The sequence below is a fragment of the Phaethon aethereus genome (genome assembly GCF_964289735.1).
Source record: "Phaethon aethereus genome assembly, chromosome: 3".
Lineage (NCBI taxonomy): Eukaryota > Metazoa > Chordata > Aves > Phaethontiformes > Phaethontidae > Phaethon > Phaethon aethereus.
In genome coordinates, this window is record NC_138576.1 from 108,848,701 (window position 1) to 108,875,831 (window position 27,131).

The window sequence follows — 27,131 nt, forward strand, 5'->3', positions numbered from 1 at the left end:
GGGGCGGGGGGGGGGGGGGGAGGAAGCGGCCACTTCCGCCTCGGTATGTGGCATGGCGGAGGTCACGTGGCTCCTGAGGGAGCCCGCCCTCCCAGCCTGGGCCTTAGCGGCGGCGTTCGGGCGGAGATCGCTCTGCTCCTCCCCTCCGCGCCCCTCCTGGTCGTGCCGCCGCGGAAGGCACCCCCCAGGTAAGCAGCGGCGCTCCTGTGCAGGGGCGTCACTGCGGCCGCGGGCCGCCGTCTCCTCCGCTCCCGCCTCTGTTTGTGGCGTTGAGGGGTCCCTACCGGGGGAGGGCTGCGGGGCCTGGCCTGCCTCCGTCGGCTGTCCCGGAGGGAGACCCCAGCGGCGGGGCCAGTGACACCCGGTGAGGCGGGGGGATAACCGGCGGGATCGATGCGGTCGGACCGCGGGGGACGATGTCATCGGCTCTCCGCTGGCGCTGCCTGCGGCGGCGGGTGTTTGACGCACGGCCGGGCGCCGGGGCAGGGCCGGGCGGAAGTGGCGGCGGGCGGTTACCGGCAGCGTCCCGGCGCCTGTGCCTGTCTCGCTGGTGGCGGCGGCGCTCGAGGGGCCGGGCGGCACCGCGGCTACTACTGTGAAAGGGGCCGCACGCCGAGGCGGTCGTCGGTCGGTGTGTGCCCCCAGCCCCGCGGCGGACTTTGGCCAGGCGACGGCGCGGGCCTGAGGCGGTCGGCAGCGGGCAGGCTCTCGCCGAGGAACCCGCCCTGTGCTCTGTCGAGTGCGGGGGGTAAAGGCGGTTTGGACGCGGAAGATGTTTTATTAAGTGCCTGCCAAAGTGCCCCGTGCCTTGGCTGCCGGTGTGACAGCGGATCCCCGTTGTGCAGACCGCTGCGCAGGTGGGTGAAGGTGTCGTGATAGGTGCTGACATGACAAGTCCCCTGTTCGGCCAGGAAGGCCTGGACGGTGGCAGGGGGTCGCTGCTTGGCAGATCTTTTTTTTTTTTTTTTTCCCCCCCCAGCAAAGCTGAAAAGTGTTTTATAACGATGAACTTAAAAGATACAAAAGGGATGATAAGGTGATGGAGGTCTTAGAGCTTCCAACACCCTGCTCAGAGCAGGGTCAGCTCAGAGGTCAGACCAGGTGGTTCAGGGCTTTATCCGGTGAGGTCTTGAGAGCCTTTGAGGATGGAAAGCACACAAGCTCTTTGGGCAACTTGTTCCTCAGTTCTACTGCCCTCATGGCGAAGAAGTTTCTCCTGTTATCCAGTACGGACCTCCCTTGTTTCAACGTTTGCCTGTTATGTTTTGTTCTCCCACCGTGCACTGCTGTTGAAAGCTCATTGGAATGCTTATGTTAGATATGTTTGCTGAAATTGAGGTAGAAGATGGTCTGTTTTAGCTGTACTGTTACATGTATGTAAATATATCCATGTTTTGAGCAAGGGTTACTACATAATTGCAGTTGCATCTATATCAACAGTGCTGCAACAAAAGCTAATAATAGATTCACCAGACACAATATAATGATCTCAGTGAATTGAAATATACCTGTAAATTACATGGGAAATATTCAGCCTTATGGAGGAGGTAACGAATGTCGGGGTTTTTGAGTAAGAAAGTATGCAGTAATATAGAGCAAAGTAGGTAATAGCTTTTTGCCTAACTTACATACGCTTTCTGAGGTGACTGTTTTATTTCAACAGAGTGAAATTCTTAAACTAAGTACATGGATGATGAAGGCAAGGCATATGGAAGCTTAGCGTTTCAAATGGAAAAAAAGAAATCTAATTTTTTTTCTCTGTAATGATATACAACTTTCCAAATTAATATTTTTCATAATTGTTTGCATTTGGAATATATTTTTGTCAGCTGAGGAACATAACATATATAGCATCTCAGTTGTACCTTTTCCTGGAGCTATTCATGTCTTTCCACACTTCAGGTTTGGCGTAAACAGCACTACAAAAAGAAGATGACCCACTGGTTTCATCGCAACCCTTTGAAGGCTACAGCTCCCGTTTCATTTAATTTTTATGGGGTAGCAACGACTCCAGCTGCAACGAAGGTTTGCAAGTAAGCGTACTTGTGATTAACTTCACTCTGTCTCTCACAGTTTAGAGGACATCCTTGAAAGTAATGGTTACTCTTCAGTTTTTATTCTGAGGATGACAAGAAATGCGTAGGTTGGGAGACAAGAAGACACTGATAACACTGAACATTTAGTTACAAAGAATGAATTATCCAGTTTTCAAGTCTCTGAGTGTATAGCAAGGGCTATTATAATAATGCAGAAGCAAAAGACTAAACATTTCATTGTCTTTCTGATGACGCTGCATTCTTCTGCAAAAGATTACTTAAAGTAATTTCCATAAGTGAATAAGGCATGAATGTTCTATTGTAGATAGGAATATAATGAAAAGAGATCTTGTCTTATTTTGCAGATCTATTCCTATCTCTTCATATGGTCATCCCATTCTAATGTTGAAGAACGTTTGTGCTTGTTGCTTCTCTTCTCTCCCCCTGCACCCAACCTCTTGGTAGATAAAGGCATAGTTATTTTAATTTGTGTTAGAACAAGAGATTGATAATGACTACTGATTATCCATTGCTGTCTGTCCAAAATAGATTGTACTTTAAACTAAGGAGTCAGTCGTATGTATCTGGAGGAGAAAGGAACATTCTTCTGTATTTATTGGCATCTTCCTCACAAAATATCTTTCCTTGCCTTCAGATAGCTAAATTGAATGGTTAGCTTCACTTTCTTAGCCAAAAGGGTGGTGGTATACATGGGTGGGTACTTTCTGAATAGCACATTTTTGGGTAGAATTTCTTAGGTTTATTTTTTCTTTTTTTCCCCCATCCATGCAGTGATTTGAGATTATCTCGAACACGACTATTGGAGCTGTTTACAGACTTGAGTTGTAATCCAGAAATGATGAAGAATGCAACTGACTTGTACTTTTCGCTCTTGCAAGGTGGGAATATTTATTAGCAATACTGCTAATACATCAAGAGGTATATAACTTCAGTTTTAATGACACTTGTCAGAATTTGTATTGTGCTAATCTTCTGTGAAGAAGCTTTGCACTTCTCGGGAAGGAGGGTATCTTCATGGGTTCTATGCTTAATACCAGTCATAGGTACTCACCAGGTCCTTTCTGCAAGTTTTGATGTCCTTTGAGACCCTGCCAGTAGTTAGTGTTGGCAGTCCTGTCCTCTTGCTTTTAACTTCATTCTTCTTCCTGCTGGAGGAGAAAATGTTTATTTCTTAGATTGTGGTGTATTGCTCTTAAGTATAAATTGAGGCTATAAATTAGTTGATAGGAGTTGCTCTTCAGTGTAAACTTCTGGTTTGTCTAATGCTAGATAATAGACTTGTTGCAGGTTTACACTTCTGCTGCTGCTTGTCTTAGGTGTATATATGGGCACTCATTAGCGTTGTATCTACATTTTCAGTAATGTAGATATTGGACTTTCATTTTAGTAATCTACATTTTCAGCAGATGGTCACCTATGATGATGCATTCCCTTGAAACCTTCCTCCTGCCAATATTTTGATAACTTTCTCTTAGCAGTCAGGTGCTCAGACAAGTTTCTTAGGCCCAAGTTTTCAGGAATCAGCTGATTCATAGAAACTCTGATCTTTCAGTCTGTGGGAAGTGAAGCAGCTCAAGTTGGTTTAGTTTCCTCAGTCCCTGGGAACTCAGTCCCAGCTAATGCAACATTCTAGATGCAGGTAAGATTACAGTCAATGTTGCTGCAGACAAGATTTGGAGAGTTTCTTCAGGAAAACATTATGCTTGGTCACTAAAATCTTCTGCATGTGAAAGGAACAAGTATTTTCTGTCTTTATAATCATGTGACAGCACCTAGAACTATAGCCCCAATAGCTGCAGTTGCAAGTCTTGAGTTCTTGAAGTCTGTAAGACCTGATCAGACCAAGGTCCATCTTACTCCTCCCTGAAAAATTTCTTGGGTCTGCATATGCTAGGATTTGAACATCCCATAGCATGAGCTTCATCCCACTGACTGCTGCTTTCTGGGCTGCTGGACATAAAGAACCAATTTCCTGTAGCCCTGGAGACAAAAGAGATCATGACTAGGTGAGTCCATGCTTATAAGTGCTTTTCCCTCTCCCTGTTAACCAGGCAGCTTTTCCTGGAGTTTCCTGGTGGCCACTATGATGGTAGGGACAGTCACTCACTCTCCTTGAGCAACCTCAGCCATCCTATACGTGGGTCAGTCTAACTTCCAGCTAGTCACCATACAGGACTTGCAGACATCTGCAAGGTTTTCCTTGAGCAATCAAGACTCGCAGGGTTGTGTTGGTAAGCTGCTGGGCAAGCAGTTTCTTGTAGTAGCCAGTTTGGGTTTTTTGTACATCTTGTTCTCAAGATATTGAGGAATAAAAGCCTCAGGAAGTAACACAGGTTTTTGAGTGGTACAGCAGGAAACATTTCTTTGTCTATATCCATATTCTCATTGATCCACATTTCTTATTACTTGTTTGTGTTTCTTACTTTGAGACTGCCTGTCGGTACATTTTTTTATTCCATAGGTTTTATCCTTTCACTGGATGACTCTTCCCAAGAATGCAAGTTGAGGTATATTCAGAATTTCAAGTGGACAGACACATTACAAGGGCAAGTTCCAAGGTACATATGCTTTTATGATTACAGGGTATGCAGCTGCTTTCTTCTGGTCTGTTATGTATATGCACGTGTGCCAGCACAAGTGTGAAGGAAAACTTAGAGGTGTAGCAAAATGTTGAACCCAAAGTAGTTTCCAAAAACTTGTTGCTTTGTGGTTTTGATAATTGCCGTACTGCATTAGGTGTTCTGAATCATGTGTTGCCTTTATGTAAAGGCGCAATAATACATGATCATGGTAGAAGGATCCATTGTGTCTTAGTTGATCAACAAACTATATCTACAGTTGGCTAGAGCAGTACAAAGAAGAACCTTGAGAGTATTGGTGAATTGAATATGATAACATAGATTCATTTGGCACTAATGCCTGACCGGTATCTTCTGAGTGTTTTGAAGTACAAAAGTTGCTGAAGATCTGATTTCGTTCTTGTCCTCTGAAGCTCCTAGTACGTGTGCTCCTGGTACAAACAAACAAAGCTTCTGTTTTAAGTAGGAATACAGATCTGTAACCTTCTGGATTATTCAGTTGTATCTTGCTATTGTAGGTAAATGTGTTGTATAACACACTTACAAATTTGTCAAGCTTTATCTAGAAGAAGTGCTTGACTTCCTCAAAGCTTTTTTGTTCCCCTTGGAAGACAATCTGTTGATTAGGACTCTCTTCTAATTTTCTCATGTTCGTACATGCTTGTACTTGTGCCAGCATTATTCTTCCTACTCCCACACCTTTCTTTTTAAAGTTTACTAGTTCCTAAGCTATACTGAGCTTGTGATTGCAAGTTCACTCTTTTCAAAGGCCATGTTTTTAGCTTCTGAAATTTCCTGTTGTTTGCACGTGCCGTTTGACTGCAGTTACATAAATACTTGCAATAACATTCATCTGAGGGAGATGTAATAGACTGACTTATTAACTTAGCAGCTACAATTTTAAAGTAGACATTCCAGAGCAAGGCTTTCCACAAAATGTGCAACTTAAAAAAAAAAAAAAAAAAAAAAAAAGGATGGAAAAATGTCAGCCACACCCAAAGCTAAACAAATCTCAAGTTACTGTTTTAAAATAAGAGTTCCCAAATGGGAAGGGTAGGCATCTGAATGTGGGAAATTATAATTATGAGCTCTTAAAGGGAATAAGTAAAAACTGAAGTTTCTTTTAGGCAGTTCAGCAAGTAGGAGGTCCTGAATTAGAAATTGGTGACTTCTTAAATGAAAAATACTTTATGGAGAGAAATGGCAATTCATGCTCTGTGAACTATCATCAGAGAGAGCTTGTCAGAACAAAATGGAAAGCATTAAATTGTTTGGGGGGTTTTTGTCTGTCTGTCTTTAGTGCCCAGCAGGATGCAGTGTTTGAACTGGTTTCCATGGGATTTAATGTAGCTCTGTGGTACACAAAATATGCATCAAGACTCGCTGGAAAAGAAGAGTAAGTGTTTTTCTTTTCTTAGTAATTCCAGTGCAGCAATATTCCACCAAAAAATTTAGCAGGTTCTGAGTTTTGACTGCTGTAGTGCATGTCCAGCTGAGACAGCAGGAGTTCAAAGAGGGAGTTGGCCTTCATTCATGTGCTGTAATGTCCAAGTGTACTTCAGTCCCTTCTTCCATCTGTGAACAAAGTGTACTAGTACCATGTGACTGTGGTGTAGAGAAAGTGTCGGTTGTGAATAAACCCTTCATCAGTCCTGCTCTAAATGTCCAGGTACAAAGTTGAGATTCTCAAAATCACAGCTCTTTAGAAATCTACAGATTTCTAAAGCTTTGCCTTTTAACACTGAGGTTACCTTTTACTTGAAAGTCATTACAAGGTCTTACATTTCTTTTTTCAAGTGAGTTCTGTTTGATTATTTAATTATTGGACACTGTAAGAAAGCTTTTTACCATGAAGGTGGCACAGCAGTGGGACAGGTTACACAGAGTGAGTGGACTCTTGATTCATGAAGGGTTCAAGATTCATCTAGACAAAGCCATAACTGACCTGATCTACTGTTGTTGATAGTCCTGCTCCAAAGCAGGAGGTGGAACTAAATGACACCTAGAGGTTGTTATTTCTAACAAAAATTTCATTGATTTGTTCTATATTCTTAGTATAACAGAAGATGAAGCAAAAGATGTTCACAGAAGCCTGAAGATAGCAGCTGGGATTTTTAAACATTTGAAGGTAGAAAAACCTGTCTTTGCTGTCTGTTCTTTAAGTTGCCCCCAAATACTTGACTTTTTGTTTTAGAAATGCCTTTGCTTCTCTGACGAGATTACAGAGTAAACAAATACCTCAGACTGTCTGAATGATACAAGAAAAAGAAGGGTATTAATATATTGTGCTACCACTCATTCCCTGCTGCTCTTTCCCGTGGCGGTGGAAGAGTAATCCATCTGTCTGCCCAGTAGCCCATGCAACAGTGCAGCCAACCATCTTGGGACCTTCACTCAGTTGTCCCATCCATTTAGGAATAAGGGACTTTCTTTGCATTGGCAGCAATGCTGTTAAGCCTAAACTAACTTTGAGACTTGCTTTGTACTTAGGAAAGTCACATTCCAAAATTGATTACGCCTGTAGAAAAGGGAAGAGATTTAGAAGCTCGACTTATAGACTCTTACATCATACAGTGCCAAGCTGAAGCTCAAGAAGGTACCTGCAAATATACGTTTGTTGGGGATGGGAAATGACAGCCTTTGCGGGTTACTTTGATGTCTCATGAAGTCTGCTTGGCAGCGGTGTCTTTTTTTTTTTTTTTTTTTTTTTCTCCTTCTGATGAGGTACTGTGGCTTAGTGGGGTGAGTTGCTTTTAAAGAAACTTAAGTTACAATTATAGGAGGAAAATGCCAAAAATCAGTCTGATATTACAAATGCAACCACTTTGGAAGAACTTGTGTGTGACATTCCTCCCCTCTTCTCTTTTCCTTTCATGCAGTCTCTTCACCACCATGCTTGCCTAACATAAATTTCCAGTTCCTTTGCTTCTGTTTACTAGCTAGTCTAAAGACTAACCTTCCTTCAGCTTATCTATTAATTTGGAATCATTCTACCCAAGAAGCAATCTGTCTTTATTCTGTAGTTTGCTTGACTGCACAATACTTGTTTTCTGTTCAGAAAGAGGTTTTAAAATGCTAAATGCCTCTGCTGATTTGATGTGACATTTTCAATTAAACTTTAATACTGTGGTATGGAATGGTGTTTGGGTTCTTTTCAGTGACAATTGCTCGAGCTATTGAGCTGAAACACAATCCAGGACTAATAGCCGCTCTTGCTTATGAAACAGCTAACTTCTACCAAAAAGCTGGTAAGTGTCTTGTTTTGTATACTTAGTGACCTGGTTTATGCATTCTTGCCAGCAGACATATTTCACCTGCCCATAAATTGCGATATTAACACTGTTTCTCAGTGGATATGCTTTGTGTATTTAGCTTCTGTTTAGTGTGTTTAAGGCTTGAGTTATCAGCATAACAGATCTGTTTTGATAAGGCCTTTTGTGTTTATGGCAATCTTTTTCTGTAGTTAATAGTAGGAAATGCTAGTGAGGGGAGACAGAATACAGTAATGTCTTGAGAATATGTAATAGCACCAAACAAATGGTGGTGTGGTTTAACCCCAGTCAGCAACTAAGCACCGCACAGCTGCTCGCTTGCTCTCCGCCAGCAAGATGAGGGAGAGAATTGGAAGAGTAAAAGTGAGAAAACTTGTGGGTCAAGATAAAGACAGTTTAATTGGTAAAGCAAAAGCCACATGCACAAGCAAAGCAAAACAAGGCATTCATTCACCACTCCCCGTGGGCAGGCAGGTGTTCAGCCATCTCCAGGGAAGCAGGGCTCCATCACCCATAATGGTGACTTGGGAAGACAAACTCCATAGTTCCAAATGTCCCCCCTTTCCTCCTTCTTCCCCCAGGTTTATATGCGGAGCACGATGCCATATGGTATGGGATGTCCCTTTGGTCAGTTGGGGTCAGCTGTCCCGGCCGTGTCCCCTCCCAGCTTCTTGTGCACCTCCAGCCTGCTCACTGATGGGGTGGGGTGAGAGGCAGAAAAGGCCTTGACTCTGTCAAGCACTGCTCAGCAGTAACGAAATCATCCCTATATCAACACCGTTTTCAGCACAAATCCAAAACACAGCCCCATACTAGCTACTAGAAAATTAACTAGCACAAATAGCTTGATGTAAATGGCATGTGTTTCAGCTGCCTTTGGGCAGCAGGTTACGATACCGTAAAGCGTGTAGCAGGTTAATTATGTACATCCTTCCAGATGAGTAAGCTGATCTGTGGGCTTACTGAGGCAAATGAGAAAAGTGCAAAAATATGGGAATCAATGCTTAAGAGGTGGGATATTGCAACATATGTCAGCTTTTATAGGTCAATACTTAAACTAGGAACAAGCTTTGAAATGCTGCCTAAAAATACTTAGGAGAATTAGCCTTCCAAACTTAGTGGACAGCAGTTTCAGGGTTTCTAGGGACAACTGCATGGCAGTTCAATAAACTGCATATTTTTCTTTTTTTTCCTCGTAGCTTCTCTGTGCCTTTGCAGGAGTAATCTTGTCACTTGTTTCTCGCTACTTTATAGTTAAGATCTGTTGCTAGGTTTAAGAATTCTGGTCTTTGAGTGTGTGTGGGATTCTTCTTTTTGGAAATGTCTTAAAGAATAACTTTACATATGTGTTCATAGATCAAACATTATCCAGTTTGGATCCAACCTATGTAGGTAAATGGAGGAAGTACTTAAACTTGAAGACCTCTTTCTATATGGCCTATGTAAGTACTTCAGTTGACAGCAGTCACAGTTTTTAATGTTGTCTGAGGGCTGGATAGGGGATGGAGGCAAAGTATTGCCTCGACTTTCTTTCCATGCTGTGAGGAGAGACTAGGCAGTGTTAGTGGCATTTGAAGTAGTTTTGTTGAACCAAGTGGAATTACTGCAGCGTGGACTTTCTTGTGATCACCTATCGTTAACTGAAGCAATTCAGATTGAGCGTAATACTTCCATTATCTGCATCACAATCTGATTCTAGGCATAATTCAGAGCTGACCATCTTTTTGAAGGCCCTGAATGAAACTGTCTCAAGTAATGTTAGGTACCATTCCAAGTGCTGTCCTTTTTGTCCATTGTTGTGTGACTAGCTTAGCAAGTGCAGTGGTGCTCTTGGGGTCATCAGCTGCTCAATTCACGGTTTATTTCTTGTAGCCTGCCACAGCCTGTAATCTCACTCTTTAATACTGTAAAAAAAGGCCCAAACTAAACAGTTGTCTTTCTCTTACGTTAAGCCTGTAGCTAAAAGCTGCTTGCCTTATTTAGCAAGTTTGAGAGGTGAGGGAGGGTCAGAGCTGTGGTACCTTTTTTTTTTTTTTTTTTGTAATATGGGCAATGGTAGATTTAGGTAAAACTTGCTGTACTGTGAGAACAAACATTAAAGGGAGGTATGCAAGGTAGGCATTAGTTCAGGGGATTGTTCCTCTACCTGTGGTATTTAGTATTTAAACTCAACAACTCCTGATAATAGAAAAGAGGCGATGCAGTTCTTACCGGATTAAAGTACTATCTTCAAGCATGATCATGAAGGAATGGGACTTTTTGGGCGGAAAAGATATTTGTACTGTGGCAAAATATCTCAAGCAGCAGAACACCTCGTTGCTTCTGGATTCAGTGGTGTTTGTTGCAGATTCAGTTTTCGAGTGTTCAGGTAGCTTTAGTTTTTAGAGTCTTTGTAAACTTGACTGGGGTTCATCCTCGTTCTGTGATGGGGCTTAATGCTGCATGTTGGTACAGTGAGAGAGAGGTTTGAACTACACTATATGCTAAGTGCTTTTGGTAAAAAAGCCCTCATGAAGCTCCAGGTTACTCTTGGCTAGACTTGAGACAGCTTGCTTCATACCTACCTCACGATGTCTGTGTGGAACTGCATTGTTCAGTGAATGCCGCTTTGACTTGCATTCCCAAGCTGTCAGCCATCTGCAGGGAATGTCAGCTGCAAAGAGATGCAACTCTGATGTAAGGAAGAGCAGAAGTGACTTGGTGCAGGAAGTGCCCAATGACGTTGGTAATGGCTTTGTCCTCTCCCGCTAGGCATACTGTTACCATGGTCAAACTTTACTGGCGAGTGATAAATGTGGAGAAGCAATCAGATCTCTGCAGGAATCAGAAAAATGTAAGTATGATTGAGACTGGCTTACAGGGTCTGATGATGACCTGTCTGTTTTATTTTGCTGTATTGTGTTTATTTGGTCTCCCATAAACTTAAGATTTTATCTGTCACCTGATGAAAACCCAGCACGCTTTTGAATAGAGACAGTATTTTTTTTTTTTTTTTTGTCTTACCAAAGACTGTCTTTCATAACAGTGCTGCAGAAAACTCGGTTTTCAATTCTCAGCCTGTCAAAGTCTGGCTTTGAACTGTCTGCAATACAGTGTAAAAATCAATTGTCTAGTCATCACGTTTTCTGGTCTGGATGTTAAGTTACTGCAGCCTTTTCTGCTTGGGAGGCTGCTCTGTCTTACATTAAACAGTAAAGCTAGACTGTGTTTGTTTGGTTTTTTTAAACAGGTTTCAGTAACTTATTTCCTTTCTGTTCATTTGAAAGGTAGAATAAGAGAAGTTCAGGGTCTTCTGTCCATCCTCTCTTCAAAGCTATTGCTACCCCCATGGCCTGCACTGCATAGCTTTACCACAGTGTATCAAAAAAATGCTCAAATCATTAAACTATAAACTTTTAATATGAAATTTGAAAAATAAATAAGAATTTATTAAGAACAAACTAAGTTGGATTACCTGCAGTAAAACAAATACTGTGTTTTCTACTGTGCCTGCTGTTCAGAGAAGAGTGCTTCTTTTCCCACTCCATATTAAATGTTGCTTATTTTGGGGCATCAACTGTGTGTGGACACCTTCATACCCTCTCCTTTTCACTCCTACGTGGCACATTTCTCAGACTTATTGTTGCATTTTGCCCCACATGTAAGAATGCTTTCCTGCATCTTCCTACCCAAAAAGCTATCTTTTTTTTTTTCCCCCTCCTCTCTGTTCCTAGTCACTTTCTGGATGCAGTAGATCTTGGCTGGAAGTGCTGCCTTTAAGCTAGTTTATTTTTGTTTCTAAGAAGCAAGATGCCTGAATGGGTTCTGGTATCTCCTAAAACTGAAGCACTGTAGATCAGAACTGTGGTTTAATAGACTCATGTAAATGATTTTTATTACATTTCTTTTTTGCAAAGTTTTTGCCAAGGCTGAAGCATTGTGCAAAGAATATGGAGAAACCAAAGGGCCCGGGACTACTGCCAAACCTTCTGGACATCTATTCTTTAGGAAATTAGGAAGTTTGATTAAGAACACACTAGAAAAATGCCAGAGAGAGAATGGATTCATGTAAGTAATTTGTGGTTGGTACAGTACTCTATATGAAATGTTACTACCTCATTTGCCTTTATTTCAAATTGGTATGGTAAATTTTACACTCCAGTTCTTGTATTCCTTTAAGGCATGGCACGGAATTTAAAGATAAATTTGCAATTCTGTAATTTTCTTTTAGCAGATTTGCTGTGGGTCTGTGCTACCACCCTCTCTGTGTTCTGTTCCAGTTCAGCAGGGTAGGTTGGACTGACATGCTGGAGAGGTTAAGCAGTTTTCTTCCTTCATTCCTCAGCCACTTTGTTTCTTTTCCTTCTGCACAAGAGAAAGTCCTTCAGAGGCTGATGTGTTTCTCTAATGCCCTCTTCCCAGCTGCTGGCATCTAGTAGACAAAAGGCAAGAGAGAGAAAATGGAGAAGATGTGTAGCTGGTTCTGCTTTGTTAGCAGGGAAGTCAAAACACAGTCATGCCTTCAGTGAAGAATATGCTTAGGGTGCTAGGAGCTTTACCAATCTAAGTACAATTAATATGGTGAACAGGGCTTTCTGTTAGTTAATGGCCCCTTCCAAAAAGAGTTTGGAAGCAGTTTAAAATAGCAAAATTAATTTGACTTTAGAATTCTTTTGCACATTTCTTTCTCCCTTCCTCTCCTCTTTTGATTTCGTATTCCATAACAGGTTTATTATGTCACTTTATGATATTTAAAGACCTGAATAATAGGGGAATTGACTAAACAAAAAGTATTATCAAGTACATCAAGCTGAACTGCAAATAGGGAAAGAAATTCTCTGCTCTGCTTTGGTTCCAATAACTGTTGTCATAGCTTACAACAACAGCATACAGGAGATTTCAGCAAATCCATATCCCTCTAGAAACAAACTTAGAAAGAGAAACCAGGTAACCAGTGACTGTTTTGGGAGGTATGCCTGCCACAGAGCTCTGCTGCAGCGCAGGAAGTAAGGTAGCATGTGTCAGTATTTATCAGTTTTCAGCTCTTGTTGGTTTGCCAAGGGTAGATTTACACCCTCATTCAGGATTTGTGTTGCAGCAAGTCTTTGTGGGTGTTGCAATGTGGTTGCTGGTGTGCACTGTGGCACATTAAGACTGATTTAGGAAAAGAACTGTCCTCTTCATCTTTCTTGGGAAGTCTTTTAAGTCCTCGTTCAGATTTTGAAGGTCTTTTTGGACAAAAGGTGCTCTTCTCATTGGAGCACTATCAAGTAGGGAAAAAACCCCACCTAGCTATTAAGGGGATGAATAGCAAGAAGGAATTGCTTTTGTTCTGAATCTTGCTGACAGAATGCATGTTTGATAGTGCTTTAATGAAATGGAAGGGAGCAGCCATGATTGCCCCTGTAAATAAAACAAACAAACAAACAAAAAAACAACCAACAACCTGAAACAGATTGGTTTCCTTTAGAATTGCAAACGAGACTTGCAGAGATAGTGCATTGTGGTTTAAATATGTTGCTATGTTCTTTTACAGCTATTTTCAGAAGGTGCCAGCAGAGGCTCCCCAGCTGGAACTGAAAGCAAACTATGGCTTAGTAGAGCCTGTTCCTTTTGAATTTCCTGCCCTGAACGCACACTGGACTCCTGAAACACTTGCGGCATTTGATCTTACCCAGAGGCCAAAGGATGACACTGTAAGATAATCTTACGTACTATTCTTTCCCGTTAGATTTATTCTGGTGTATAATACAGAGTTACTATTGTGCTCTTCTGTAATGCACCCCAGCTCAGTGCAGGACATAGACACAAGGCTGCCACCTGAGCTCGCATTTCCACTGTGCCAGGAGGCAAGTCAGTTAACCTCTCTGCCATACTGTCAGCATCTGGAAGTTAGGAGTCATTTTTTTGAAGACCCGAATAGGAGGAAGTTCTTTAATGTGTAGAAGGTGGTGAAATGTTACAGGAGTGAATGCTACAGAAGGATTCTCTTTTAGAAAAGGATTATTTAAGGATGCTGAAATAGAGAATATTTGGCTTTTCGCCCTTGCTTGAGGCTTGCTCAAAGCCTTCAGCCTTGAAAAGAGAGAGGACGGTTAGATTAGAATATGTAAAGCTAGCCGTGACTAAATACTGTGCAGACACAGTGGTTTGTACTTGTGGTTTTTAGGGCTTTTTTTCTTCTTGTTTGCAGGCTAAACCAAAACCAGATGAAGAAGTAAAACCTCTGAAGGAACCAGATATAAAGCCTCAAAAAGACAGTGGATGCCAGATTTCTTAAGTGCCATAAGTGCTTTGAATTCACTTTGAAACTGTATTAATTGGACTCTGGGGCTTAAGTCTTTATCTCCCATTTTCTGATCCTTCCTTTTTAATTCAGAAACCTAATTTAATTTACTTTGTTAGTATGCATCTATCTTGCTTGAGAATGTGGTAAATTTCTAGGAGTTTATTTATATCTGACTTTTTTTTGGTTTTAGTGGGATATCATAGAATGACTGGGCTTAAATGTTCCTATTGTGCCTCCAGAGAGTTTCTTCTTGTGGGTTTAGTTTCTACCCGCAAATAGCAAAGGAAGTATCATGATTGTAACGATTGAGGATTTTTCCATTAAATTATATGCTATATAATGTCAAATTCTGCAAACAAAAGTTTGCATGAACAGTTATATTTATTCAGTTTTGTCATTAAGGCTTAACACCCTGTTGTGTTCTGATTCACTTAATTGTAGTGAGCGAAGAAAATCTGGGTTTGGTTTGTAACACCCTAGTGGTATTTCACAGAACTTGGAAAACCTTAAGTTCTGCATAACTGGAGCATTATTTATATTCTTCTGAAATGATCAGCCTCTGTTCTTTCCTCTATAGATTAGGGTTCTTGCATTAGAATTTATAGTAAAGTACTTTATCTAGTCTGTCCTTAAATTAAAAACCTTAATATCAAAGTGTATGTGACAGTGATGCAGCAAGTAATATGAAGGTGCTTAAAAGTAATGCATCACGGTGTCATTCATTCAGTGTTTTTGAATCTTGACAGATTTAGTAAGTTTGAAAGCTGCAGACAGTTAAAATCTCCTGGCACTAGAAAAGCTCCATTTGAATTCATGAAGTTGTCATGCATAAGGTAATGGAATTATAACTCAGATGCTGTGTTTCCATCTGAGTAGTGTCTATGAGAAGCTGTTAGGAGAACAGGGAGGAAAGATGATGGCACAACTGGGAGGGAAACCAAGCTCTGGATTTCCTTTATGCCATATGTCAACAGTGCTATTTCTCAGCTTTTGCAGTATTGCACTGGAATCGGCTCTTTATGGTGAGAACTTGCCAAAAGCCAAGCCCAGTCAAGACCGAAAAAGAAAGTATTTTGTAAAACGTGCTTCTTCCATTTCTGCCTACTGTGGAAAATGTGATAACATTCTTTAGTGCTGACCACTCCAAAACACCCGTGTCAACAAAAACATAGCTTTCTGATTCGCTGCAAATGCAAAAGAACATGATGTATGTGTTGAAGTAAGGGCCTGGCAATCTCTGGATACCTGTTACTGCACTTCACTTTACCTGAGAAAGAAACTGTTCCCGTTTCAACAAAACACGATGGCATACGCACTTACCATGACGTATACTGTAAACACGTTCCTTGCTTCATACTGTGTGGATCAGTTTATCTTCCACTGTGGTGTAGTTCAGTGCTTCTGTTTGAAATCTTTCATAGGACTTAGAGTAACTTAGCTTAGAGGGCGGATGTGTAGCTTCCTGAAGATCTGTGGAACAAAAGCTGTTGAAGAGGTTAATAGGAAACTCGAGACTCTTCCTGAGGTACTAGACCAAACTACATGATTCGTTGCTGCAAAAGGCAGAGAGAATCTTATGTTGGCTGTTGTGGATGGTTCAGATGCAGAACTCATTGCTTCCAGTGATGATTTTTTTGTTCAGCCAATTCTGCATACAAAAATAAGTGTAAAATCAGCTGAATTGCATTGGAGGAAGTTTCTGTTCTGCAAGGGCATAGGTAGGTAGAAGATAGTAAGTATCGAGAAGAATTTATATCTAAAATCGGTCTGTTTCTTCTGATGCTCCACAGGGGCTTGGGGTATGCTTTATGAAGAGTTACTCAGCTCTGTTCATAACTTGATCAGCTGACTTAGTAGACTAATTCCATTATTAAAAAGACCAAGTTAGGTTTTGCCAGAATGGAGTGTGGAGCTACTTTGCCAATACAGTTTTAATTCTCGTAAAAACTTATTACAGCTGTAATCATTTACATTTGCTTAGCCTGCCCCTTTTAAGGATCAAGATACAGTTAACTCAGTTTCATAACCATGATTTTTTTTTAGTTACTCATTGCTTTTCAGATGCCTGTGTGTGTTAAGATGTACACATCTCAATCTAATTAATTTTCTTTCTATGTAGACTAGATTCCATTTTCCCTCCTCCCCTCATTTTCCCTTCCATCTGCTACACGCTGTGGCACAGACTTACCCTTGTTTGCTAATGCATGTGTGGGTGCTGGGACTCACTTCCAATGAGGTGTGTTTCAGTATATGAGTATCTTAAAATAAAATTAACAGATCACAAATAAATCATTCCCAACCAACTTCTTAGGAAAGATTATTTTATGGACTTCCAATTATTAATTCTTTGTATGCTTTCTCAAACCAAGTGGTTTGTTTGAATCAAGTTCACTGTAAATAGTCTGGGGCATAACCAAGTGGATTGAATCAGATTATGGCATAACTTCAGCCTAGCTGTGTAACCTCTTATGCTGTAGCTGTTTCAGTAAATATGATGTAGTAGTTTAAAAATAGACTAGTGGAACAAACCAATTCACTTAACGTGTTGCTTTTCAAGACAAACTTTGTTTACTCGTAGTTAGAATCCTATGGCAAACATTGGATAGTTTTGCCCCAAAATAAGAAACTGGAGACAGTTTAGTTTGCAAAGTATATAGAGAGCTGTGAGTCAACAAGCAGTTTTCACTTTGGTTTTGTTGGGTAGTAGCAAGAATCGTTGTAAATAGTATGTAGATTAACTGTCCAATATGCTTAAGAATATGGGCGAATTGACTGGGAGTTTCAGTTAATCTGGAAACCTAGCAGCCAGGTTCCTTCTATTATGATTTCCTTCAGTAATTTTTAAGAATTGAAGTATTTTGAATGGTGACTTTTTAATACTCTAATGCTGCAAGAGCCTGTTTTTGTGGCCTCTCTCTGGTTTTAGAGGCTTTCATGGCTAAACCTGCAAATCTTGTTGGTGTAAATAGTCTTTAAAAATTTATGCCCAGTCTGAACTAGGACAAAACTGCAGCTAAATAAAATATGGAGTGCCAGGCCCTCTATTTTGTGCTTTTAAAAGTGCAATGATTGTCTTTAATCAACTATAAAACAAACTGTTAAGCTCTTTGTAAGATTTTTATTTAAATACCTTCCTCCATGTATTTAAATACACGTCCTCCATGTTTCATGTTCCTGGGTTTACAGTAGTTAATCTCCATCCGGCATGTGACACTCCTAGAAATTGAGGGACTAAATCTGGCCCTGGGGTGCTGATGTCTGCCTCCCACTGGATTCGGTAGAGGAGTTTTGCCTGTCAGCCTAAGGGTGATGTTTGGTCACTTAAATGTTCAGCATGAATATGTGGTGCATCTGTGATGATGGTATTGGTTCATAGTATAAGCAAGAACACAGATTCCTGTATCTGCGTAGAATATAGCCAACTTTGCACTTTAGAAATTTCTGATCTTGCCATTTCGGTACAACACAATATGGTTGTAAATATCCCTTCCTGTCATTTTAATTTTGTTGCACTGATTTCAGTACTGTGCTATTGGTAAGATTTTTATGGGAAGCAACACTAAAATATCTTTTTAATTGTCTGTGTATAAAATAAACTCATGAAGCATATCGCTACCGTTAGTGTTGGGGGAACATGAGAGGAGGCAGCAATTCCTCTGCTTTCCATGTCAGTTCAGAGCAACAAAAAGTTTCTGTCTGTTGGCTCTGGGACAATACATTTCACCCCATCCCTGCACCTAGTATCTAAACTGAAGTTTCAGCATTCACATAAATCCTGTTCATGCCTATTAATGATCCCTAAAAAAAAAATTTTAAAAAGATGGCTCTAAAGGTTGTTGCCAAATTATCAGCAGCATAAGCTGCTTTTATCTCCCCTTTCTCCCTCCTCTTCCCTCCCTCTCTCCCCTCTCCCCCTCCCCCCTCTCTTCTCTCCTTTTTCCCTGATCTGGCCCAGCTGAGTGAGGAATCAAGCACAGCAAGCATCACTGGCCTGGAAAAGCCCCTGTAGTGGGTACCTGTCTCCAGATTGTGAGTGCAGCATAATGGCCTTTCCACAGCAACCATTGGATTTGCTCAGCTCTTTCCCCGCTGGTGATGCTCAAATTCAACAGATGTCACATGGTAACTGAGGGGGCCCTTAATCAGCTTTTTGTAGAGGAAGGCCTGCCTCCTTGGGTGTTGGTGCCTGCATGGATTACAACCTTCTTGAAGCCGTCCTGTACTCTGAATAATCAGTAGAAACTGGCTCTGATGAGATTGACCAAGCAGCCTTATTTTGTGAAGACAGTCACCACGCAATCTTAAGCTTCATAGTTTGAAAATTTGTATATAACCACGAGTTTCAGAATACCATCTAAAATAAACAATCTTAATGCATCAGGTTCTGTTGCATCATTTAAAATTTTAAGTATAGTAACAAGAAACAGAGTCTGTCTTGAATGTTACTTTCTCCGATTTAATGAAAATGTAATAATTATAGAGAATACTTTATCCGTGCCCAAAGGAGGACTTAAATGGGCAAGATACGTGAATTGGGCGCCTATGGAAGTAGTAGCTACAGTGAAGCACTTCAAGTCATGTTGCAGACAAAGAGGAAGTGGAATTTCCAAACTTACGTTTAAAAAAAAAAAGTAATTAGGTATGATTTGATATGCCTGTACAAAATCCTAGTGCTTGCAAAGGTCTGTGACATTGTGCGATATTCTATATACTATGTGAAGGGGTTATTTGGGAAGTGCAGGTTGCTGGCCACCAGTAGGTGGCAAGTAGATTTGTAGGAAGCGTGTTTTTTCATTTTCAGAGCCATGGTTGGCTCTTTCAGTTTTTAGTGTAAATACACACTAACACCTTTTAGCCTCTCAGGCTAAAAGCACAGTTTCTAGAAGAAAAAAATAGTCTCTGTCGGACTCCAGTGTCTATTTCCCTCTGAAATAAATTTTTGTCCCTCAACAAGGTACTTTGGAAAAACCTACAGAAAAAGTGGTTTCATTAATGCATGTTGTGACTTGAGTAAAAGTCTAACTAATTCTATAATATTTTTCCTGCTTCCCAGTGACTTAGAGGATTTCAATGTCTATGTAGTCCTTAGAGAATAAGAAATGTTTGGCTGTCTAAAACTATCTTTTACTTAATTTTGATAATACCAAATAATGTTGTAGGAATGTGAAGACTGGACTGTTTTGAGCGTAGCATTGGGAACTTGACAATGTCCTGGATATCAAGTTTAAGACAAACCTTCCTCCCCAGTTTAGAAACTAACATTTTTCTACTTTACAGGATTTTTGCTGTCTGACGTCAGATTCATCCATTCAATCAGGGAGCTAACCAAAGAGGTCCTTACATTTGGAGAATGTTCATAATTGTAGCATGTAGGTACTGGACTGAATTTTTGTTTTCTTCTCCCACAAGGAAATCTTTTCAGCTTCAGGAAAGTAATCTTTCGAGCAGCAGTCTGCTGCTAACTCTGAAACGGTTTTCCAAGTTACAAGAAGCCACTGGTTTGTGTTGGGAACTCCTGAAGAGTCCACAATTTCCCTCACGTTGGTTTGAAAAGAGATGATGAGTTACTTGGAATGCTTTTCTTCAGACTTCAGAAAGCTGAGCAGCTCCTTGGATGTGAAAGACCCTATCTTACTGTGGGCTTTTCTTAGTACCTTTGCAAGCTGCTTTTCATGCCCACTTCTAAGTGACGGAGGGGAAAAAAAAAAGAAAAAAAAAAAAAAAGCCATTAGATTTCCATGCTTTGATGCTTATTGCTAACATCACTGGGATAAAGTGGATGAGTGGACTATTCAACCCACAAAACTGCCTTTTCAGATTATATATAGATGTCTACACATTGCTTGCTTCTGTTTATATTTTGAAATTTTCTGTTGAAGCCATAACAAATAGAGACTTGGCTTTACAAAACTGAAAGCTGAGATTCTGGTGGGCATCTGAGGGGCAAGTCCTATACTCATTTGTTTTCAATAGCTTTGGAAAATGCAAGGTTGAATGTTGTTATCCTGGGCAAAATGGAAAAATCTGCTGGATTTTTCTCTAAACTGTGACTTCAGATCAGATCAAGGCTGATGGGAAGCCTAAATAAATCGTTTGTCTCATGCTTTTGCAACTAGCAAATTCATGTCATCTAGGCTGATGATTTTGGTCAGATTTGTAACTCCATCACAAATTTTATGCCACAGTACTCTTTCTGGAGACTGATGCAAGTTGGCACTCTTGTGGTTTTTTTTCTTGTGTGTATGGTGTGGGAACTCCTCTGACAGCACAGACCTTCTTTCTTAAATTATTTGCCTTTTTGAAAACATAGCAAACTTTACAGTTTTACCCTAGTTCTCACAGGCAGCTGGTGTATAAATTCAACGTAAAAAAAGAGATCATCTCTCATGCAGCTCTACTTTCTGCTACATTAGACATGCCTAGTATTTAGCATTTTAGAAAAGTCAGATTAAGTACAGTTCATAGAGGTTGCTCTTTTCTGTCAGTGAAGGAACAGCTTGAAGAAGCATGAGGATATCAAAAGTGGTCTCCTGTTCATTGCTTAATGATCAGGTAATGCAGAGGCCCAGTTGTGAAGTGCAGGGTAGCTCTGAGGTTCAGATGGAGACAAGTGGTGGGATCTTAGGGCAGCGGAAGTCCAGTTAGGGCAGAGCTACTGGTGTACTGGCAGAGGGCAAAGCAACTCAGTGCAGTGACCGGCAGAGAGATCCGCTGTTGCTGCTGGAATGATGTGAGGAGTGTCGGGAACTTACACAATGTGCCTGTGCTTTTGCGAGAGCTACGGAAGCAGCGTCCTTGTAGTGCAGTCAGCCTGAAAGGGTCGGCTCTGCTTGTCTTCTGCTGCGGTGGGGAACGCCTCTTTACTGTCAGTTGGCTTATATTGAGAGCGTGAGCCATTTGGGTAGGAAGGTCTCATTCTGGTCTGTGTTTCTGTAGCATTTGTCATTATCTGACTGCGGTCTGGTCTGTCTGGGGGATTGCGTGCAGAGAAGTTCATTTTGGGTCAGTATTGAGTTACTTTTTATACCTTTTTGGTGTCGATATGTAAGTGGGTGCAGAGCATCAGATCCCGGAATAGTTGTTGCTGACTCCTGTTTCCTGGAAGGTCGGTTCATGATCACAGTTTCTTTGTCCTGTACCCATCAGGGTTTCTTCTGTCTGGCCAACTACTCCCCATCATAGTGGTTTCTGCTGAGCTTATCAGGGATGCCTCAGGACTCTGGCTAAGGAGATATCCTTTCTCAGTATGTTTACTGGGTCGCCTTTGTGGCAGCTCCCGTCAATCTTTAAGTTCCTCTCATAAAATAAGGTTTCGGTTCCCCTGATCACCCTGAGTCCTTATTTGCATATTCAAATTCATGTTTCCTGATCCTTGAAAGCCAGGCATCTGTCTATTATTCTAGATGAAGCTTCACTAGTACAACATGTTAAAGTCTTCTGTATCTGAACCAGACATGCATGTCCTGGTGTCTCCAAGAATCACATCTGTCTGTCAGAGCCACATGGTGGTCTCTAATCATTTTGCTTCATGCCCCCAATCTTTCTGCCTGTCTTTCCCAAAGAATGACTCGCCTTCAGTTTACAGTGTCAATTTTGATAGCCCCTAGATGGAAGATTGCATTTGCACTGTTGAATTGCTGTAAAATCTTAAGGTCAGGTACCTTCTCTGTGATACCCAGATCCTCTTCTCTGCTGATGGTACTTCCCCAATTTTTGCCCTCATCAAGTTAGTCAGTACCTTCCCCCCCAGAAAAATGTAACACAGTGCATAACAGCACCAGAACAACAGCACTCTCGAATTTATAAAATTCCCACAGTACCACAGCGGAGTTATGGCCACAAAGGGTCAGCAGAGCTTATATTTTCCTGCAGTTTTGTGGTGTCTGGTCAACAGCATGAAGTCGGTACAGGCAGCAGGCCCTCTGATGGCTGCATAGCACAAACAGGGTGCACACAGGAGCGGTATTGGAGCTTTAAAATCACAGAATCATTAAGGTTGGAAAAGACCTTTAAGATCATCAAGTCCAACCATCAACCCAATACCACCATGCCCACTAAACCATGTCCCGAAGTGTCACGGAAAGAGGTGTAACAAGTTACATCCTTTATGTCAAGTTACACTGAAAAGGACATCTTTTAATTACGTGGTGATGTCCAGGAGCCCGTGCATGCTCTGTGACCAGGTAAGCAGCTACTCTTCCATAAATGTCACTGCCAAGCCCATGGAGCAGGAACACTGACAAACTCTGACAATCTCTTGCCCTCTGTCCCCGTGGCTGCCCTGTCCCAGGGCCTGGCAGCCTCTTCAAGGAATCTGCCCTTTGGAAAGAAAGTGGTGTAATGTTGTGTACACTCGTGTAGGACTTCTCTGAGGTCACGTGTCAGGTTTATGTGGCAAGGATTTGAGAGTGGGGAGGCTTCAGGGATGGCTTCTATGAGAAAACACCAGAAGTTGCCCCCATATTGGACAGATCCTGTTCCAGCTGGCCTCAAGATAGACCAACCACTAGCCAAAGCTGAGGCCATCAGATGGTGTCCTCATGGCCACGGGGAAGGGGCAGGGTGGGGGGTACAAGGCCGTGAGGTGGGAAAATGAGGCATTCTGCAGCTCGAAAAGTAAACCAAACGCTTTTCTGCTCCTCTGACTGCCCTGCCAGCGAGCGGGGTAGGGGTACACAAGAAGTTGGGACACAGGTGGGACAGCTGACCCCAACTGACCAAAAGGATATCCCACAGTATACCAGGCTGTGCTCAGGGAGGGAAGCTGGTCGGGGCTGCCCTTGCTCAGGGGCTGGCTGGGAATCGGTCGGTTGGTTGGTTGGTGGTGAGCAATTGGGGTTTTTTGCATCACTTGTTTTTCTTGGTTTTGGGGTTTTAGCCTCTTTGTGTTTTTTTTTTTTCTTTTTAGGGTTGTTTTTTTTTTATGTAATTAAACTGTCTTTATCTCAAGCCACAGGTTTTTGCACTTCTACCCTTCCAATTCTCTCCCCCATCCCACAGGGCTGGGGAATGAGCGAGCGGCTGTGTGGTGCTTAGCTGCCGACCAAGGATAAACCATGACAGTCCTCAGTAAATCGTACCAGTAGTGCACCGTGCACGCAACATCTGAAGGACGGGACACAACCAGCATCCACCGAGCGTCTGCAGATTAGGAGTGCAGCAGCATACAGGAGGATTTGCCAATGGGTGTTTAGAAGAAATCACGAGTATGACAAGAAATCTCCATGCAGAAAAACATCAGTATTAAAAATGGAGAAAGTCAATAATATAAAAGGTGTGGTATTTACAAAGACAGCAAAGTGAATCTTCCAATAGCCACATTAAATATGACACAAATGAGGTTAACGTGAACCCTCCATCCGGAGACCTCAGGCACGTAATTATGAATTCTCAGAAGAAAATGTGCAAGTTCGTCCTTTTTGTCTCGTTTGGTTTGGCGAACTGGCAAACAGGATACAGGTGATGTATCTCCAAGACTTGTATCTTTCCAAATTGAGATCTCTGTATAGCTGCTGCATACACTAACTGTCCTAGCAAAATCTGCCCGTCATGGTGGGATTATTTAAAGCAAATAATGTATTAGCTGAATCTGGCCAGTGTGAGGAGATCAATTAAAACAGGCTACAGGCTTTCTTTGCAAACTGACAGATCACTTCATATTGCAAGCAGAATGGTGCAGGACTGTGTTTAGTGCAACTTTGTGGCTAAGCTTGTCTTTACGTTCAAAAGTAGAGCTTTCTTCTTGTTTCTGCTCTGTAGTCCACACTCCCCTTGGAGGCTGTATCTTTGGTTTTGGGCAGTTTGAATTGCAACCACTTAATTTCTTAGTAAATTAAGGTTTCTTTTTTTTTTTTTAATTTGATTGATTAGCTCACTTTAGGGATGGATTAACTGGGATGCAATCGCTATTCAAGGAACAAAGCTGGTACTGTGCTGTTTTTTCTCCTTTTAATACTTAGTGGCATTGTCTCAAGTGATTACCACCAGGATTTAAAACACCTGATAATTTTTAAAATTAGGTATTTTCTTTCAGTCAGACGATATAAACACTATCAATAATTAAATAATTCAGACCAGATTGCTTGGTATCAGCCTATCGTTCTTTTCCAAAGGACACATTTTACAATACCCAGAAAGGAGCGTTCTTTGCTTTTCTATCTCTAGAGGCAGCCAGAGCAAAAGAGGAATTTGAAAAGAATAGAAAATACTTATTATCACGCAGGTAGGTAACGACCAGGGTGCAGCATGTTAGGTATGTTATGAATTTTGTGCAACCTTCACGGTTAGACCAGTGTGGCAGAAAGCACTCGCAGGAGAATCAGAATAGGACGATTCTAATTAAGGATGGACCATTTTGTCTGGCTTCTTGCCCCAAGAGAGATGGGGCTTGATAGGTAAGTCAAGTCTTGACAGGCTTGTCAAATTTCTTCTTAAAGACTTCTAGGAATGGTTACTGCACCAGGTCCCCAGGTAATCAGTTGTAGTGTTTTTGAATCCTTTCACTAATAGAGTTTTCTTTATTTCACGTAGATCATGCTGTCTGCATTTCAAGTTCCTCTGTTGGCTCATCAACAAATTATCCTCTTGTCTTTCATGATCTTTTCCTGTATTTGAATGTTACCGTGCCTCCCTGTAGTTTTTCTGTCTGTAGACTAACCACCACCATCCCTTGGCATCTTTCTGCCTTAGTCTTAGTTCCTGAGATATTTACTCGTTCTTACTGCTGTCCTCTGGACTTTCTCTCATTTGTCCACATGCTTTTCAAATGTTGTCATGTCCAAAACAGAACACAAGCCTCCAGCTGGGGCACACCAAGAGAGAATAGTGCGTATCTGCTACCTAAGCAGCTGTTTCCCATCTTGTTTAAGTGCAGAACCCTGAAATTATTTCCTTACATCCTGGGGTTTTTTTCAGAATATTTCTTTTTTAGACATTCTTTTGAATTGTATTCTTCTTTTCCATGTTACTCTCAGTTGTTTACAAAAATATATTTACAGATATATCTATTGCATCAACCCATTCGCTAATGAAAACACTAAGTATAAACGTCCAAGGCAGAGCCCTGCTCTGTCTATCCCTCTGTTCTGACAGTGAAATATTGGTAACTTTTGTAAGAAAAATCAGACCTGTGGCTGACCTTCTTTATTTCAAGCAACATGAAGCTACTGGCTGCCATCCCATCCTCTCACATCAAATGTGCTTTTTGCTGCCAGTGATTTTTTTTAAATAAACATCACATCTCCATATACAGCATTATAGCAGATGCTTAAATTAATTTTTGGTTATTACGGTGTCATGTATTAATTATAAATAAAAATTATTACCTTGCAATTAAACATCAAAAAGCAACTTAAGATGGCAAAATTAGTTAAGCAAAAAAATATGAAAATCTATATGAAATCTCAGTTCAGTCCTCTGTCCTTATGCAGCATGATAGGCTTTAATTACAAGGTCACGCACGACTTTTTACAGAGGACTTCATCCATGAAACAGTTACTCATTCAAGAGAGCATGGCCTATTTTCAGTGTATTTTATATATCCATGCAGTCTGTCCTCCTTTATTTGCTGTGCAACATGGAAATGTAGTACAGAATGGGGACTTGTTCATCTCCTCCCCGACTCTTGAGGAGTGGTGTCAGGTAAGTACTTGAATGCTCTGCAAATAAAATTTTTTACAATACAAAGAGAAGAGTCAAGATTGTCAGCAGACAACTAACTGAGAGTATCCAGCTAGAAATGTCACGGGACATTTAGCATGTTACACTGTGGAGAGTGTTCCTATTGTGTCTATCTGTAGTGACTATGAATGGTCAACACTTCTGCCAAAGCATGGGAAGCGTTTTCGAACCTGAGCTCGGCCAGCACACATCACGCAGCTACGAACTGCCAAAATTCACACAGGGATCGGATGGGAGCTGTAGGGCAGAGGCTGCCCTAGTGTCTGACTCCCCGTGTCAGCTGCTTTAGTTATAAAACCATCTTTTCTTCCTTCGCAGTCTTCTGTTTCATCCACATATTCCAAGCTGTCCATGACGGAGGGTGGGGTCCTATAGACAACAGCTTTCCTCGCCCTGCAATCCCAACCAAAGGCAGTGATCCAAATTCCTCCGTCTCCAACTGATAAGGAGGCGTGAGTCATAGGGGGAAAATGATATATGATCACAGTATACACCATCCCTTTTCCATTATTAAACATAAGTAGGGAATTTAATGAAAAAATGTAATGAAAAAACCTCCAAAGTGTATGTCCTAACTTTGAACAGATGGCTCTGCCACTCGGCTTTCTTTTAACTAAGTTCACTTTCAGGTAGTCTCTTCAAAAAATCTAAGCATGCTAGGGAAAAAAAGAATTCCGTGGCTTGCCCTGTGTCCCTTCTACACATGAATCTTTCTCCAGCTTGTATATTTGGATCCTGGGCAAATGTTCAGAGGAATAGCAAAAGCTGAACCAGTGACTATCACTGTGAAATCTCAGGACTCTGAAATGTCTAGTGCCTCTGTGATTTACAGCAGTGAAGCAGGCAAAAAATTGTTGTGACATGAATTAGAGAAAAAACATTATTTTACTCCTACCCATGTTTTCAAATATTTGGAAGTCCCTTTCTTCCCCGCATGGAATAAAATACTACAGTGCTAACAACAGAATATCAGCAGCTGAAAAGTAAGTTTCTGATAAGTGACTTTTATTACTGTATTGCAATCAGTGTGACCTACAATATGGTATACTAATTAGTAGGCAGCAAGTATGTTGGTTTTGAGCTAAATCTACTGCAGTTTTATGAAAAGCAGTTGCACATCTGAAATCGGACTGGCATAACTAAAGGGAGAGCATGGTGCACATGTAGAGAGGGTGTAAGGTGTAGCAGGAGAAACCGGCCCAGAGGCAGGACCTGAGGCCATAAAGAAAAAGAAAAAGGGTGATAGCAATAGCTGGAAGAGCATTGTCTCAGAAAG

General features: G+C 41.3%; 1 protein-coding gene across 2 annotated transcripts; it reads left to right on the forward strand.

Moving 5' to 3' along the window:
* Positions 1 to 1,902: 1,902 nt before the first annotated feature.
* BROX (BRO1 domain and CAAX motif containing) lies at positions 1,903 to 14,167 on the forward strand (the record flags this gene model as incomplete). Of its 2 annotated transcripts, XM_081997381.1 has the most annotated exons (12): positions 1,903 to 2,033; positions 2,829 to 2,935; positions 4,519 to 4,615; positions 5,937 to 6,032; positions 6,692 to 6,764; positions 7,127 to 7,232; positions 7,795 to 7,884; positions 9,265 to 9,350; positions 10,660 to 10,741; positions 11,805 to 11,955; positions 13,424 to 13,583; positions 14,081 to 14,167. In XM_081997381.1, the coding sequence occupies 12 exons, from the start codon at positions 1,933 to 1,935 to the stop codon at positions 14,165 to 14,167; spliced, it is 1,236 nt and encodes a 411-aa protein (XP_081853507.1). The 2 variants fall into 2 exon arrangements, with proteins under 2 accessions (XP_081853507.1, XP_081853508.1); XM_081997382.1 differs by lacking the exon at positions 5,937 to 6,032 and having other exon boundaries at positions 1,933 to 2,033.
* Positions 14,168 to 27,131: the final 12,964 nt, after the last annotated feature.